The sequence below is a fragment of the Micropterus dolomieu genome, linkage group LG15, assembly GCF_021292245.1.
Source record: "Micropterus dolomieu isolate WLL.071019.BEF.003 ecotype Adirondacks linkage group LG15, ASM2129224v1, whole genome shotgun sequence".
Classification (NCBI taxonomy): Eukaryota; Metazoa; Chordata; class Actinopteri; order Centrarchiformes; family Centrarchidae; genus Micropterus; species Micropterus dolomieu.
In genome coordinates, this window is record NC_060164.1 from 14,146,156 (window position 1) to 14,160,784 (window position 14,629).

A 14,629-nucleotide genomic window follows, 5' to 3' on the forward strand; every position below is an offset into this window, starting at 1 on the left:
TCAGATCTAGGCCACTGAACAGTTTGGGCCGGCCCATTGCTCTGTACCCACCAGACATGCCTCTCCTGTACTTATGAGGACCACATGACGCCATTCTTTAAATTCAGACATCATCTTTGGTGCAGTACCCAAATCTTCCAGGAGATCACCTACCCTTCCCCTGCGATGTGCGGTGGCTCGTAATTGCAGCAGAGGTGACAGTTACGTTTGCTTTTCATTCAGCTAAGTATGCTTCCTCCTGTCCCCCGCTCCTCCAGCCTGCACTCCAAAAATCCACTGAGGTCAGCCATCACTGAAGAGGTTCCGATCCCTCAATCTTGGAGGAGAAAAGGAGCGAGAGGTGCGGAACCACAGGTGTATTCTATGCTGAGGTTTTTACCGAAAGGCAACAACACTACAAAAGGAATCAGTTTGGCTATCTGATCTGTTTAGTTTGGCTTTCTGATCTGATGAGACAGCAAAAGGAACGGCTGGCTGTCATGGAAACAGTATTATTGTAAAATGTTTATTGTCACATGGAATAACTGTTTTTTGCCTTTATTTTTGTGAAAGAACAGTTGAGAGAGAGACAGGAAACACGGGAGAGAGACAGGGTGACATGCAGCAAAGGGCCATGGGTCGGATTCAAACACAGGCCACTGCAGCACAGACTTAGCCTTTGTACATAGGGCGCTAGTGGTGAGCTAACTGGTGCCAGGCGCCCCCAAAGTTATTGTTCCGTGTCGATCAGATCCATTGTTTTTAACCTGAATCATCAATTTACAACTTTGTCTACTCAGCCATGAACACTTTTACTTTGAGGTAGCACATCCAAATATGGGTCCTATACATCTGCACAGCTGCGGTTGTTAGCCTGAACCTGAAAGGGACAGACTCACTTTACAGAAGATTGTATTTAGAGCACTTGAACCTGGTTTCTCTCTCATATCCATTCTGTTCTTTCAATAAACATTTCTTAATAGAGGGTATGCGTTGATGTCACTTCCCCTTCCGGAACACGCTGGACTGAGTGGCAAAACATCTGTTACCATGGCTGCGTTTAGCAAACCGGGAGTAAAACAAGTGATTATTTGCTCAAATTAAAAGCAGTCGGACTCGACAGTGATCCTTACTGCTTACCAAAGAACCAGTGGTCCAGCTCTTTCCCGTTTTAGATGTGTTGTTTGTGTTTTAGCTGATTCAAGCTAACACTGCGGCTAATCGTTTTGCCACTCAGTGAGCGTAACTGCATTGTGTGACGTCATGTGCATACCCTCTTGTCTATTGGTGATATTTCTATTGGTCAAATTCTGTGATGCCCTCAGTAGGAATAGATCTATTATTGATATCGGAGCAGTAGTCATGAGGTGTCAGCAGGTTTTCTATAAAACAGTTGAGATGCTTTGCATCGTGAGTGATTTACATCTCCCCAAAATGATGCTGGGGTGAGTGAGGATGCCCTGTTTGGATATCTCCATCCTCACGTCTCTTCCTCGCATCTGCACTTGGAGGAGATAAGATGGGAGGAAGAGTCGCACGTCAGGGAAGCGAGGAGCCACTTTGCACAGACCTCTCACCTGTGTAGAAGCTTTACTATACACGGTCCCCTAACTCAGACGCGATTCAAACTCGCACCATTTAAGTCATAAACTTGTTTCTCTCACCATTTGGCCACAACTGTTCCAGCGATGACAGATTTGTCAGTTACAGATTTACAGAATGACTTGAACGGACCTTGTCAGCAGTGAGTTCTCGAATCTTGATGATCTGCACTCTGAACTTCATAAGCAGCGCCTCCAGGACCATGCACTTCTCCTTCCAGTCCTCCTGGCTCATGGCCTCCTCCCCCTCCGCCATACCGCCCGACCCTCTGGAAAACAAACACAGACAAACACACAACCGTAAGGGGCTGAGCGTATGTACATAATAATACAGACGTCCCTTATATGTTTCCTGTGGGAAATATTCTTTTCATTTCCCCCTCCACAGGGAGGTGAGAGATCAGGGCCAGCTAGAGACAACACTCTCATTGAAGCTGGTTTGGATTCAGTGTCTTACTCAAAGGCACTTCAGCAGTGAATGATTGTTGATGTGGGGATCTGAAAGACAATTAAAATAACCATAATCTGTGCAGCTGTGCATGATCTTCAGGTCTTCAGGTGTAACAATTGTAATTTTTTCACAGAATTACATTTGTGTCAGAGTGGAAACATCTCTTAAACAGAAATGAAACTCACAAGGATTAATGCATACTTGTGCCAATATTGCATCAGGGAAAGAATTCATCAGCTCTTTATTTTACTTTAAAAATTCACTGGACCATATCTGATTTTTGACAGAAGTCCAATGACCGTCTTACATACATACAAACCAATATACATCTCTCTAACTCAAATACGTCCAAACATATCTAGACACCAACGAAAAAAGGAGAAAACACAGACAGAGGGTTTGTTGTTGTCCAGATGTTTTGCCACCAGCTAGCACCTGAAATATTCCAGGGTCGAGCCCAGCTGGACCAGTGTGGGCAGTGGGCGTATCGCTTAGCTAAGCCAGACAGAAACCCCCTCCACTGTTGCTCCAAAACACCTCAACACCCTCCCAGAATTGGACTTGCATCATGTTTTCCAGCACTATCACAGGAAAACAGGCAATAAGTATACAGAGAGGGAAAAGAGATGAGGGAGACAGATGAGGATCTCTGATGGAGCAGCAGGAGGAAGAAGATAGAAAGCCTGGGTTTCTCTAATAACCTCTCATTACCAGCCTGGCGTCCTTACAAAGTGACTGCAAACATGTGTGGAGGAAGGCCATAAACTGCTTTCCACAGGCTTATTTCTGTAGCCTATTTGCTGTGGTAAACACTGACGAAGGCCAGGGAAAAAAGAGCTCTCATCCCACTAAACAAAACAACATATAACATATTGCATGCGGATAAGCCCCACAAAAAACCATTCCATATGAATTACATTGCTGTGAATCCTGTTATAAGAGTAGGTTGTGCGCTGACAAGCCTAATAAGTTTGATTGTCAATTCTCTAAAGGAGCACCCTCTGTCATTCTCTTCATTGTCTAGTATAGGTTTAAGGATATAGCTCAAAAGGGCATTTTATTTACACTAATAGAAATCATAGTAAGATTCTTATTATAGAACTTATATTACATGTAATAGTTACCTTATGGAGGGTATTTTTTATTTATTATGGTTTGCTGCAACAGTACAATTCAGTTTATCTTTGGAGAGTGTAATTGACTCAGATTAACTTGTACATATTTTTAAAAATTGAAAAAGCTCCTGTGAGAATATAAAACCGTTTTCTAGAACAGAGGGCAGCTATATTTTTCCTGCCCGCTCATTTATTCCCTCTCCTCCAAACGTCATTCCACAGTGATGATAAAAGGCTGTGCTTGGTGGAAAAACATTAAAGGCCATTTAACCTCTGAACCCTGTCTCTGAGTTTCTTTTTGTCTCTTTTTCTCTGTGATTATCTTTCTCTCTGACTTCCTGTCGAGTACAGTCAGTGTCCGTGAGAAGAGACAGTGTGCCAGAATTTGCTGTCTGAGTGCTTCCCTCTGTTTTGGTGAACTATTAAAAGCCGTACGATCCCCATTACTCACTGTGTGGACATACTAGTCCCTGGAAAATGAAAACTGTGATAAAAAAACACTGACTGGATAAAAAATAAACAAAACATAAAGATAACAGGCTATAAGGTGTTAAAAGTTTTTTTTTAATTTTCTAAACACTGAATTCTTCAGTGAAAAAAAGTCAACAGCAAAAGTATGTAACTTTAAATTATCTGTGGTATGTTGAAGCTCATTTATAGAGACTATTACACATGAGTGCATCGTTGCTCATGTGTTTTCGTTTCCGGTGACGTCACGAGAATATTTTAATATTTAATTAACAAAAACAGTTTTATTTCGGGGTAAAAAATGTTAGGGCTATAGCTCTACAGACAAAGCTAAATATAAAAATCAGCTTAAAAACAGACTCTTTCTTTGCTTCAAAACAGTGAAGTTATGAGTAATGGCAAACAGTGCAGACTACTGAGTGTCCTCAATCTAAATCATCAATTTCACATCACTGTTAGGCCAACTGAGAAACTGGTAACGTCAGCGTATTCACCAAAGGGTCCGTGCTATTTTGTCCCACACCTTAGTGAAAAACACCGTTTGTCATTTCTATGAAATGGCATTTAGCTAAAACGGTGTCATTAGATAAACAACCCCCCCCGCCATTTCCAATTTAATTAAAAAACACAACTGCAATTTTCATCAAAGTTTTTCGACTTACCTTTGCTAATATTTGATGGATAGAATCTACACGTGGGACTTCACGCCATGGCGACTCCAGCGTCTATACATTTCCTCTTATTCCTGAGGAGAACATCCTAATTCATGAGTAAAAACGGTGAATTTCTCTCTTTCCCAAATGATTTCATTTCAGCCCTCAAGCAAAAGTTAGAGACAGGGTGGATTTAAAGGGTGTGGTTTTGCACAATATGTCCAATCACAGATTCAGTAGGCGTTTCTCTGCGCTGCGCAGCCACCGAGGCTGTGTTTGATTGACATACAATGTCTGCCAATAAGAAGACGGAGCGCTATTTTACGGACAGGCCAGCTTCTGAAGGCGGTCTGTTACAATTTGTCGGAAGTGACGTCTCACATGTGCAGCATGGACCGTACGTGTGTCAAGCCTGAGAGATCAATGCAGGAAGCAAAATAAGTGTGGCTTCGAATTAAAACTTTTATAACACACGAGTAAGCCTGTAAAGTTTGTTAAACCACACATTTTACACAGACTAATTTCTTTTAATCACACCATTAAATAAAGAATAGAAATATTAACAAAAAGTAGATTTGAGAGGTATTTCTATTATTATTTGGGTATTTTGTTCTAAATTTATTTTATTCTGAAAATAAATACCAGAAGTGAAATTGTTTTATCCCGTAGCTTGATGTTAGATACAGCTACCGGCTGAAGCAGAAGGTCCTCAAGTAAACCTCATGCTCATGTGAGTGCTACTGTACTTATATTTAACATCACACTTTTATTTAGCTGTTTGACTTCTTGTGAGCGTGTCGTTGTTCTATTGTTTCAGTGCCTGCTGTGTATAAGTTACCTCGTCTTTTAAATTTGGACGTAACGTTAACTAGTCAGTGCCAGGGAGCTAGCAATAGTTGGCTAACATTAAGTTAACGTTAGACCCTTTAAATTTAACCAAGGTAACGTTAACTTAAAGCTAAAAATGCAGTTAACCGTAGAAAGTGTGAAGTGTTATGTATGTATTTGTGTATGAGAGAGACAGAGAGAGAGGGATACGCAGACCGGGTTTGGTTAAGATGATGTTCAAAAGCAAAACTAATAACGTTATTAATTATTTTATCAAAAGTTACTTTTAAAGAGGTGAAGATTCAGTGTTCTGCTCAATTGTCAAAGGTTTGAGACTCTGTTATTGAGTTTGAACCTCAAATTTAGTGTTCCCTATAACCAGCCCGTGGTGCAGATTTTTACAAGTTATTAATATTGTTTTAGATAAACGCTCAAACAGTCATGTAAATGATTTAACGGATGGTGCTCCTCACACAGGGCAGAGTCATGGTGGTGAAGAAGAAGACCGCCAAAGTGGAGGCTGTGGTGTTGGATGAGGAGAAACTGCATAAGCTGATAGGTAATGTGGCCGAGCTACTGATGAGCAAACTAACTAACTAATAAAAGACGTGTGATTTCACCTTTTGGTGCTCCCCAAATTGTAATACATGCCAGTACAGTACAGTATTGAGGACTCTCAGTCCACTACTATTTATTTGTATAGTATTTAATGTTTAGCAATGTGTGATCCTTCTTAGTGTCCCTCTCTGTGGATGGAGGAGAGGATGGAGTCAGGCAGATTGCCCAGACCCTGCAGTCCTGTTTGGAGCTGACGGAGCCAGTACAGCAGATCCAGCTGGTTAAAAAGGTTGGTTTTGGAAGCGATGTGGGTTTTAATAAAAAGTGTGTAACGGCGAGATCACTGTGTTTGTCTACTATGATACAGCATGCAGATTTTTTGCAGTGTATATATATATAACCATTGTGTGTCCATACTGTACCAGGCAGGGTCCCACCTGGAGGCACTGAGCGAAGAACAGCCTGATGGAGCTCTTCTAGAGGCCTGTCTACACACCCTGTCTCTGGTCTACATTTCCCTGCAGGCCAAGAACCCCCTGCGAAGAGCCATTGCCAGGTACATAGGAACAGTTTTTTATTCTTAGGTTGGAAACACATCTGTTCAAGTAAATGAGATGGAGACACAGCACGTAAGATAATTTCAGTTGTCAGTTGCTAATAATTTAGTATAACAAAAGCATGAAGTTTACACAGAATAAACAAAAAACACAATGAGATGTGGTCATCAGTACAGTGTGTTTGGATGGGTGAGATGCATGTTGTTTGGTGATTATGTTACATTGCATAAAGCAAACAAAACAGGCATTATATAATCAATCTATGTACCATCAATATTGTTGTCATGGCAGGATTACTCTGGATTACGTTAGGTAGGTTGGTTGGGTTAACTATTCACTTATTACTTTCCAACATTGTTAACTTTATCTGTCATTCTCACCATTCTTGATATCATGCAAAGCTGAAAAAAGTTTGGGCATGGTACAGTATTTCATTCAAGTTGTTTCTCCCTTTTCAGTCTGTGTTGACAGTATGTGCTTAATTTCTCTGGGGCTGTACTCACAGGGAATCTAATCTTACCTCTAGGTGTCCTCCTAATGGACGCTGAAGGTTCCTAACCAAGATTACCCTGTTACAGTTTTTCACAATTGCTTAGACACGTTTCTTGAAACCTTCATCCATTTTCTTGAAACTTTAAACACAAAACCTAATATTTAAACTACATTTGACAAAACCCCTGACTCCGCTCCACTGGCAAAATCAAACAATTGCCTCATAACATATGGGGGACATTGCCACCACGCTGGCCAGGCACCTGACCACATATAGGTTTGATCAGATCATTAGAACTAAGTGTGCAGAATTATGAGGTTTTTTTTAAACGATGACAGCTTTTTAACTTTTGCCGCATGTACTTACCATTTTGCAACATAAGTGCATCACAGTGCAAAATGTGTTTTAGTGAGTGAAAATGTATGTTTAGGCCACTGAGCATTTGGTTCAGAGAATGGGATCAACCCCGGTGCTATAATTCTGTCAGATGGCTGAGGCTGAGCTCATCAGCTCTGCAAACTATATTTACCTGTGTCCAAGTAGCATAGAGTTGGGCCAAATGTCCAACTCCGGTTATTGGATCGCTTTAAATTTGTTGGGGAGCAGATTGAATCCTTAAGTTCATTATCATAAAACAATGACGTAATGAGGTACATAACCTGCAGCAGTTGACTGACTCTGAGAAGGTGGCAGTGACTTAAGAGTCCCCTGGACTATCTCTAACGTAGGAGCTACTTTTAGTGCTAATAATAAATAAGTTACTCCTAAAGTTGCTTTTAGTAGTTTTTCTTTAATTCTGCCAGTTAAAAGCTACTTTTAGCCTTAGGGTGTTTTGTGAATATGGGCACAAATAAATAACATCTCTATGTTTCTTTCCTCAGTGCCTTAGGCTCAGTACCAGCCTGGCTACAGGAGCGTACTGAAAGCAGTTTGTCTGCCTGCTTGTCTGACTGTCTGTCCAACCCAACTTCAGAGCAGTATCCACACATCATAGACACCTTCAGCACCTGTCTGGATGGCTTCGCCCTCGGTGAGTTGGTGGTTGTCTTTGCTCTTACTGCAGATTTATTTGACTTTTGATTACTTCAGATATCTGATGAATGTAACTTAAGATAAATAACAACCTTTTCAAAATGCTTTAGGTGAGCGATGCATCAATAAACTGCTACCTGAAGGTGAGTGTCCAACTTACTCACAAAAACTTTTAAGTGAGGAATTTCAAAACCGTTGACTCTCTTCTTCTTTGTCTAGTGTTGCACTTCCTTCACAATGGACTGAGTGAATACCTTCAGCAGAACAGGTAAAGAGGCATATTCTGTATTTCTTGTATCTGTTTGTGTTTGTCAAGAACTTGTTTTCCGCTGAATGGGTGAATTGTGCTTCTTTGGTGCATTTACACCTGATGCTTCCTTGCTCTATTGTTTTACAGTCCGATCAGCCAGTTTGATGCAAGAAGAAAGGTGGTGACGATATGCAGCTTGTTGTTGATCTGTGTGTCTCTGTCGCCCCCTGCTGTTCTTCAAGTGGTCTAGCAGGACGTCACATTGCCCAGGCCCAGCTGATGCAGTCCTGTCTGGCTGCTGTTAAAACCTCCATGCTGGTGATCCAGAGATCCCAGGAGACCATCAGCACTGCCCTGCAGGCTACAGAGGATCCCTGCAAGCTGGAGGACACACTGAGCAGCCTGTTAGGCTGCTACATACACATCCTTACTGATGGTAAGAAACAGGACTCAAACGTAGACCTGCCTTCATTTCAAGCGCATTTCTATCAACATCCAACCTTACTAGTCATTTATTACTTATTCTAAGTATTAACGTCCAGGAAGAAATGACACTTGTAGCACCTTGCACGCTCCTCTTTTCAGATTGTAATCTGCTTTGTTTTCAAGATATAGACACAGAGAACATCTTTCACTTTTTACTTTTTAAACATGATAACCTAAAGATGTATTAACAAAGTGTATTATAGTGTAATCCTATGTCCTTGCTGATAAGTTTTGCTGAGGATATAGTCAAGATTTGTATGTCTAAATATTCAGTGTAAATGTCATTGTGTGTACGGATGTATACTTTTATCTTATGGAAGCAGTTCATTTTGGAAAATATTAGTATTTCCAGAGGAAATGAGGATTGATGAGGACCATGTTTTGACTGACAACGATTCACAAACAATAAAGTTGTTCTAAGCAGCTTCACGTGAGCAGACGGAGTGCAGTATATTGCTAAATGTAGTGTCAAGAGTCTCAATTGCAGGAGCTGGAGGTCAAAGATAGTGTTTTTCATTAACTTCCCAAACTCCTCATTACTTCAGAATTTTGAACGAGAACCCTTTATGTGTGTAAAGAAGAAACGAGACCCCACAAATACTTGTGTATATACTTTTTTCTCACTTTGTTTGCTCCTCTGTTCCTTTTCCTGTTTCTAGAGGAGTTCATCCAGTCGGTCCAGAGTACAGCCGGCATGGCTGTAGTGTTATTGACCAGGTCTGTCATGGGCTGTGGAGATGAAGTTGCTTCTGTGGTGAGTTGAGGATTAGGAATTCTGGATTGTACACATTATACATACAGTTTGAGAATATGTACTCATGTTATGAATGAGATGGATTTGTAAAGCAATGATCTTGGAAATAAATATCTTTTGTGCATGTGCATAACCCAGCAAGAAAAAACAGCAGAAGGTTTATCTACAAGGAAACTAATTTAAACTAAAAAATGCAGCTCCTCATAATGAATGTACTGTGAAATTCATGTTTAGCTGCTATATTCCCTGAATATAGAAGAATCGAGGGCTGGCTCAATAAATATGCAAGTTATTTTCTCAATAATTTGATTAATCATTTAGTTGTATGAAATGTAGTGTTTTATATGACTGACAGTTAACCAACTATCATGTGATCAAAACAAGAAGCAAATCCTCTTATTTAAGAAGTGGGAATCAGCAAATGTTTGGCATTTTGGTTGAAAATTTTGTAAAACTATTAATTGCCAGTTCATTTTCTTTTGATCGACTAATTGATCTATCAATTAATTGTTTTAGCCCTTGAAGAATCAGTAGATCACAATGCAGTTCAAGTAGTTAGAGATTCTGAAACACTTTCAATTTCAGCGACAGCAGCCTTGAAAGACTTTTAAACTGACATCAATTCATGTCTTTAAAAGGTTTCAAAGGGACATTTAACACTAACATTTACTACAAGAAATTACATTTAAAAAAATGTAAATAAGCTGAAGTATTTCTTGCAGAAACCTGTAGCCATTCTCTGGAAATGTTCTTGGTCATTCTTGTCTTTGTGTGTCAGGTGTGCAGCTTGCTGCGTAGCTCAGCGCAGGGTTTGGACTCAGCCCCTCAGTGGCTACAGCAGAGGTGTGAGCATCTGTGTACCAGTGGTCGTCTGCCAGGTGTCTCTCTGTATCTGTGTCACGGGGCTCTGGCCATGTTGAGCTGGAAGGGCGCTCTTCCAGGGCCACAGTGGGAACAGCTGCTGCTGTTGGTCCCAGAGACGCTGCTGGATCTAGATGTCAGGTAGGTCTGCTAAACTAATCACCGTTCAGCACAAGGATCACAATTACAGTTAGTTTCAAAAGTCCTTTTAAAATAAAAAAACATTTTAATATTATGTCTGAGTACTTGATCTGTGTGAACCGGCTCTGAATAAATCCAAAGAAAGTCTTTCTATGTTACAGTATAAAGGAGTCCAGCACTGCCATGGTGGTGGCTCGGGTGCTGACCCTGTGGAGCAGTGCTGCTCTGGACTGCCTGCAGGGGGAGAGGCAGCCATGCCCTCCCTGCCTCCAGCAGTCCCTCAGCGGAGGCTCGGAGCTACAGCAACACCTGCTGGAGCACATCTACTCCCACTGGGAGCACCCACTGGACGGAGTCCGCCACCAAACCCGCTCCCTGTTCCGAAATCTTCTCCTCTTACATCAGAACACCAACCCCTCTACCTCTGATCCAACCAAGGACTATTACATCACAGAACTCACCCAAAGCCTGCTGGGACTGGAGTGGCATATGAGGGGGAAGTATGGCTCCTTGGGCTGCCTCGTGGAGCTCTATGGGGCAGGGTACCTGCTTGAGCTCCAGCCCCAGCTGCCTTCATGTCTTCTGGGCCTGATGGGTGACCAGACCCTGGCTCCTTACGCCAGCGACCTCCTGGAGAGGCTGTTTGTCAGCCACAAGGCACAGCTGGCCAGTGAGTCTGGTGTAGCAGACAAAACTGACACACAGAACTGGATGGAGTGTTGGCACCAGACATGGGTAACCCCCTTGCTACAGGTGCTGTGCCGTGCCAGGCTGGACCAGACTACGTACATCCTGGACTATTTCCTGCCCAAGCTTCTACGCTGCAGCCCCTCCAGTCTGGCACACATGGTGCAGGCCTTGCAGGACACAATGCCGTGCAGCACTGGTAAAGGAACATAAAAACACATTTGCATCCCAAATATCTGCAACTATCTTGTCTCTTTCCTTCTGTTTATTCTCATATTATGTCAGATACATTTTAATGTCTCTCAGCCTCACAAAGCGTAAACACAGTCAAGACATTTTGAAAAATGGACAACCATTCTATGAACGCTGTCTTTCTATCTTGGTTAGGTCCGTCAGGCAGTAGGGGTGCACTGGGAGCTCTCATGACTTGCCTGCGGGCAGCCAGGGCCCAGGGTGTTGTTCCGTCCTCAGAGGGGGGTCTGTGGGGAGGGCTGGTGCCCCTTGTCCTACTCCAACAAGCACTGCTACACAAGCATGATCAAGTGAGTGTCTGTGTCCTCAGACATATTGTGTAGTATATGTCTTGGATTTCCACTGTATGTTTATTTTCGATCAAATCCTACCACCCAGGTGAGGATGGACGCTTTGGGCTTAGTGTGTGAGAGTCACCGCAGCACTGAAGTTCTGACCTCACAGGAAATGGACCTGCTCCGCCACTTCCTGCTGCCTAATCTCAACAGCCAGTCCCCGGGCGTCAGACAGCAGACAGTCAGCCTGCTGAAGAAGGTCAACCATTTATCCCATGTTGCTTTTGGTGGTTGAAAATGTTTTATAGATTTTATATTCTCACTGAAATTGAAATATTAAACTGGTGACATACATTCAGCTTGTGGGCTGCTAGCAGTTTATGGTAGGTACTGGAATAAACTGAATTTTGATTTTCAAAGGGATCCGCAGTGCCAGCAAACTTGATTTAATGGTGAAATCAAAACTATCATTTAATGGAGCTTGAAATCCTGTACTATGCAGGTGCTTTGTAGAGTGAAGGATAGCGCTCTGCTGCTGCAGAAGAGACTAAACCAGGAGAGAGACCAGGAGCAGAGAGACAGAGACCAACACACGCTACATCTATACAAGGTAAACCACACATACTAACTAACACAACAGTGCAGAGGTCTACCTGAATCTTTTCTGTTTAATAAAAACGGGCTTGATGTGTGTTCGTATGTGATGTAGGAGTTCCTGCGCTGGCTGTGTGTGAGGCTGCTGGAGGTTTTGCTTCCTGGAGCTTCCTTCTCTAAATGCCTTATGTCCCTCCATCTGTTGTGTCTCCTGGGCCAGCTCTTCACCTTCAGCACAGGTACAGCTACCGCTTATCAGCAGCAGATGACTGACCAAACTTGACAAAACACAGCCGTATAAAATGCTCCTGCTGTTACTAACATTATGGTTTAATGGCAAAAACAATATATTGCTAAAGTAGATATTTAATAATGTCATCACTGGAAAAGCAACAGCTGTTAAATGTCAGCCTTTTTACATTTTTGAATTTTAGATTGTCTAACAAAGAAATATTATGCAATAAGTAATTTATAATGAGTCATTGATTCTGTTATTTCATTTTGACTGCTGTAGTAGTCATTTCCTTTATTTTTTTAGTACCAGTACCCTTATAGCTGAAGTGTTATCATACATACAGCCACTTTTAGGCTTCTTTTTTAGACAGCACCACACCAGACAGTTGAAATGTGTCTTCCTAGTCATACAGTATATAAAGTAAGCTATAAAGTTTTTAAAGAGCTCAGAACAATGTGTTGTATTTCATCCAACACCCTTCAGAGTTCAGTGCTCCACTCAAGGACGCCTCAGTGATGATGCTTGGCTCATTTCATGCGTTACCAGTTGCCAGCTCACAGCTCTGGAATACGTCTTTCTGTTGGTGCCTAAACCAGCAGTCTATTCATTTCTGGCTTTGATGCCAATCTGATGCTCCAGCTGGCTCAGCGTATGCTCCGTCTCTTGTCCGTCACCGTCAGTCACCGTCAGTCACCTCTACCTCTCTGTTTTCCTCAGGGCCTGATGCGTTTGCCCTCGGCGAAGTTGTGACCTCTGCCCATGCTCAGAACGTCCTCTACTGTGTTGCCAGCAACTTCCTGGAAGTCAAACTTCAGGCCTCGACGTTACTACGGCAACTCCCACCATCAGCTGTGGGACTGCAGGTTGATATGAGGACCAAGCTCAGTCACTACACTTCAAATCGCCTACTAACCTAACCTAAAAACCTTTGTGCTGACAATGGTTTTATAGCTCTGTTAATTTAGTCTTTCTTTTCGTGTTAAATTCTTGTTCATAAAAAGTGTAGTGTTCACATTGCTGTGATTAAAAAAGAACCTTTATTTAGAGCCACGTCTCAGTCTGTGGTGTGTCTCCCTGCCATGTTAATGGTAGTAATTAGATTCAGTAGCTTGATCCCACTGAAGCACAATCATCTACTTGCACCATTGTGTTTTCAAGTGGTTTTAATTTTCTCTCATTGGTGTTTATGATGCTAGGTGCCGGAGAGGATGTGCTGTGTGCTTCAGGCTGCTCTGGACCTCAGTACCAGCACCAAGCCTTTTGACAGCGTTACAGCAGCCCACCTCCTCAACCTGCTGCTCCAGCAGCCGGGCCTGAGCCAGGCTCTGCTGCACTGTGCGCAGGAGCAGGGCCTCGATTTCCAGCCTCCCTCCCCACCGCCCCAGGCTTCTGAGACTGTCATCTTGGAGCTCAACACACTGGCTGGTAAGATGCAATAAACGTGTGTGTGTGTGTGTGTGTTTTTGCAGTAAAAAATCATATATATAGTAATAGTTTTTCATTGTTCTTCTGTCTTCAGTGGTTCAGCTCTTGCTGCACTGTCTACTGTTAGAGGTGTCGAGGGCAGAGTCATCTCTCTTGCAGGCAGCTGCTTCCTGTCCTCTCTATGGCAGAGCCCACTGCATCACCGCTGTCCTGCAGCATCTAAACACTGAGTGAGCACACAAATCACAACAACTCAGCACACACATCTTAAACAGCCTTCTTCTATTTGGATCAGTTCCTTTGCTGTCGGCAGTGGAAGAAAGCTCTTTACACATTCCCTGAGTACAGCTCATGTATTTGAAGAGCAAATTCAGCCTTGACCATAGCTAAATGCTTACTTACCTGATGTATGTTGTGTTTGTGTGGGTTTAGGAGTTTGAGCCAGACTGAGCAGTGGGGATGTCTGGTGTCAGAGCTGATTGCCGTGTGCTACAGGATGTCCGATGTGGTCTCTCCTGTTGTCCAGAGCTCCTCCCCAGAAGGACTCATTCCTATGGATACTGACTCAGGTAATCTGATTTCACGGCTTGGACTTAGATGCATTACATTTACATTTATTCATTTAGCTTTTATCCAAAGCGACTTACAATTGCCAGAGGTCACACTCCTCTTGCTCAGGGACACAATGAACCCGGGTCTCTCACGCCAAAGGCATAGTCTTATACATTAAGCCATCGCCACCCCCCAGATGCATGCACTCAGTGGGCCTCACACAAGAACACTTTTATTTTATTAACCTAAACCTCACTTTATTCTGCAAGGTCGTTCCAAGTCAGATTCACCAAACTCTTTTTAAACTACTGAATTGTATTGTCATGCCCAAAAAAAGAGGGGGGTGCTGTATGTGCTGCAGCCCCCTCTGCTGGCCAGAGTG

The 14,629-nt window shown here is 42.6% G+C and overlaps 3 protein-coding genes across 4 annotated transcripts in view; 2 read left to right on the forward strand and 1 right to left on the reverse strand.

The window, feature by feature from the left end:
- The window catches only part of plekhh2 (pleckstrin homology domain containing, family H (with MyTH4 domain) member 2), a 30,532-nt gene extending 26,109 nt beyond the window's left edge, over positions 1 to 4,423 (reverse strand). Inside the window, exons 1-2 of one of the 2 annotated variants that reach the window (XM_046070134.1) lie at positions 4,277 to 4,423; positions 1,714 to 1,849 (exon numbers count right to left, since the gene is read on the reverse strand). In XM_046070134.1, coding sequence (XP_045926090.1) covers positions 1,714 to 1,836 — 123 coding nt within the window. In that variant the 5' untranslated portion in view covers positions 1,837 to 1,849; positions 4,277 to 4,423. Of the gene's footprint in view, positions 1 to 153; positions 233 to 1,713; positions 1,850 to 4,276 lie in introns of those variants that run through there. The other variant, XM_046070135.1, reaches the window with a different exon arrangement.
- The window catches only part of zgc:171482 (zinc finger protein), a 107,204-nt gene that overhangs the window by 34,877 nt on the left and 57,698 nt on the right, over positions 1 to 14,629 (forward strand). The gene's annotated exons all lie outside the window — the stretch shown is intronic.
- thada (THADA armadillo repeat containing) lies at positions 5,069 to 13,929 on the forward strand. Its single transcript, XM_046070136.1, has 18 exons — positions 5,069 to 5,208; positions 5,573 to 5,654; positions 5,833 to 5,942; positions 6,079 to 6,209; positions 7,585 to 7,733; positions 7,846 to 7,878; positions 7,955 to 8,003; positions 8,228 to 8,421; positions 9,131 to 9,225; positions 10,004 to 10,227; positions 10,389 to 11,113; positions 11,302 to 11,456; positions 11,545 to 11,700; positions 11,944 to 12,051; positions 12,151 to 12,274; positions 12,988 to 13,133; positions 13,467 to 13,695; positions 13,790 to 13,929. Exons 2-18 carry the CDS (start codon positions 5,582 to 5,584, stop codon positions 13,927 to 13,929), a joined length of 2,841 nt encoding a protein of 946 aa, XP_045926092.1. The 5' UTR covers positions 5,069 to 5,208; positions 5,573 to 5,581.

Bases quoted from the DNA above. Each gene is read 5' to 3' on its own strand.
- thada (XM_046070136.1), top strand. From the start codon at position 5,582: ATGGTGGTGAAGAAGAAGACCGCCAAAGTGGAGGCTGTGGTGTTGGAT. The intron at 11,457-11,544 runs GTGAGTGTCTGT...CCTACCACCCAG, and splicing joins TGCTACACAAGCATGATCAA to GTGAGGATGGACGCTTTGGG. The intron at 11,701-11,943 runs GTCAACCATTTA...TGTACTATGCAG, and splicing joins CAGTCAGCCTGCTGAAGAAG to GTGCTTTGTAGAGTGAAGGA.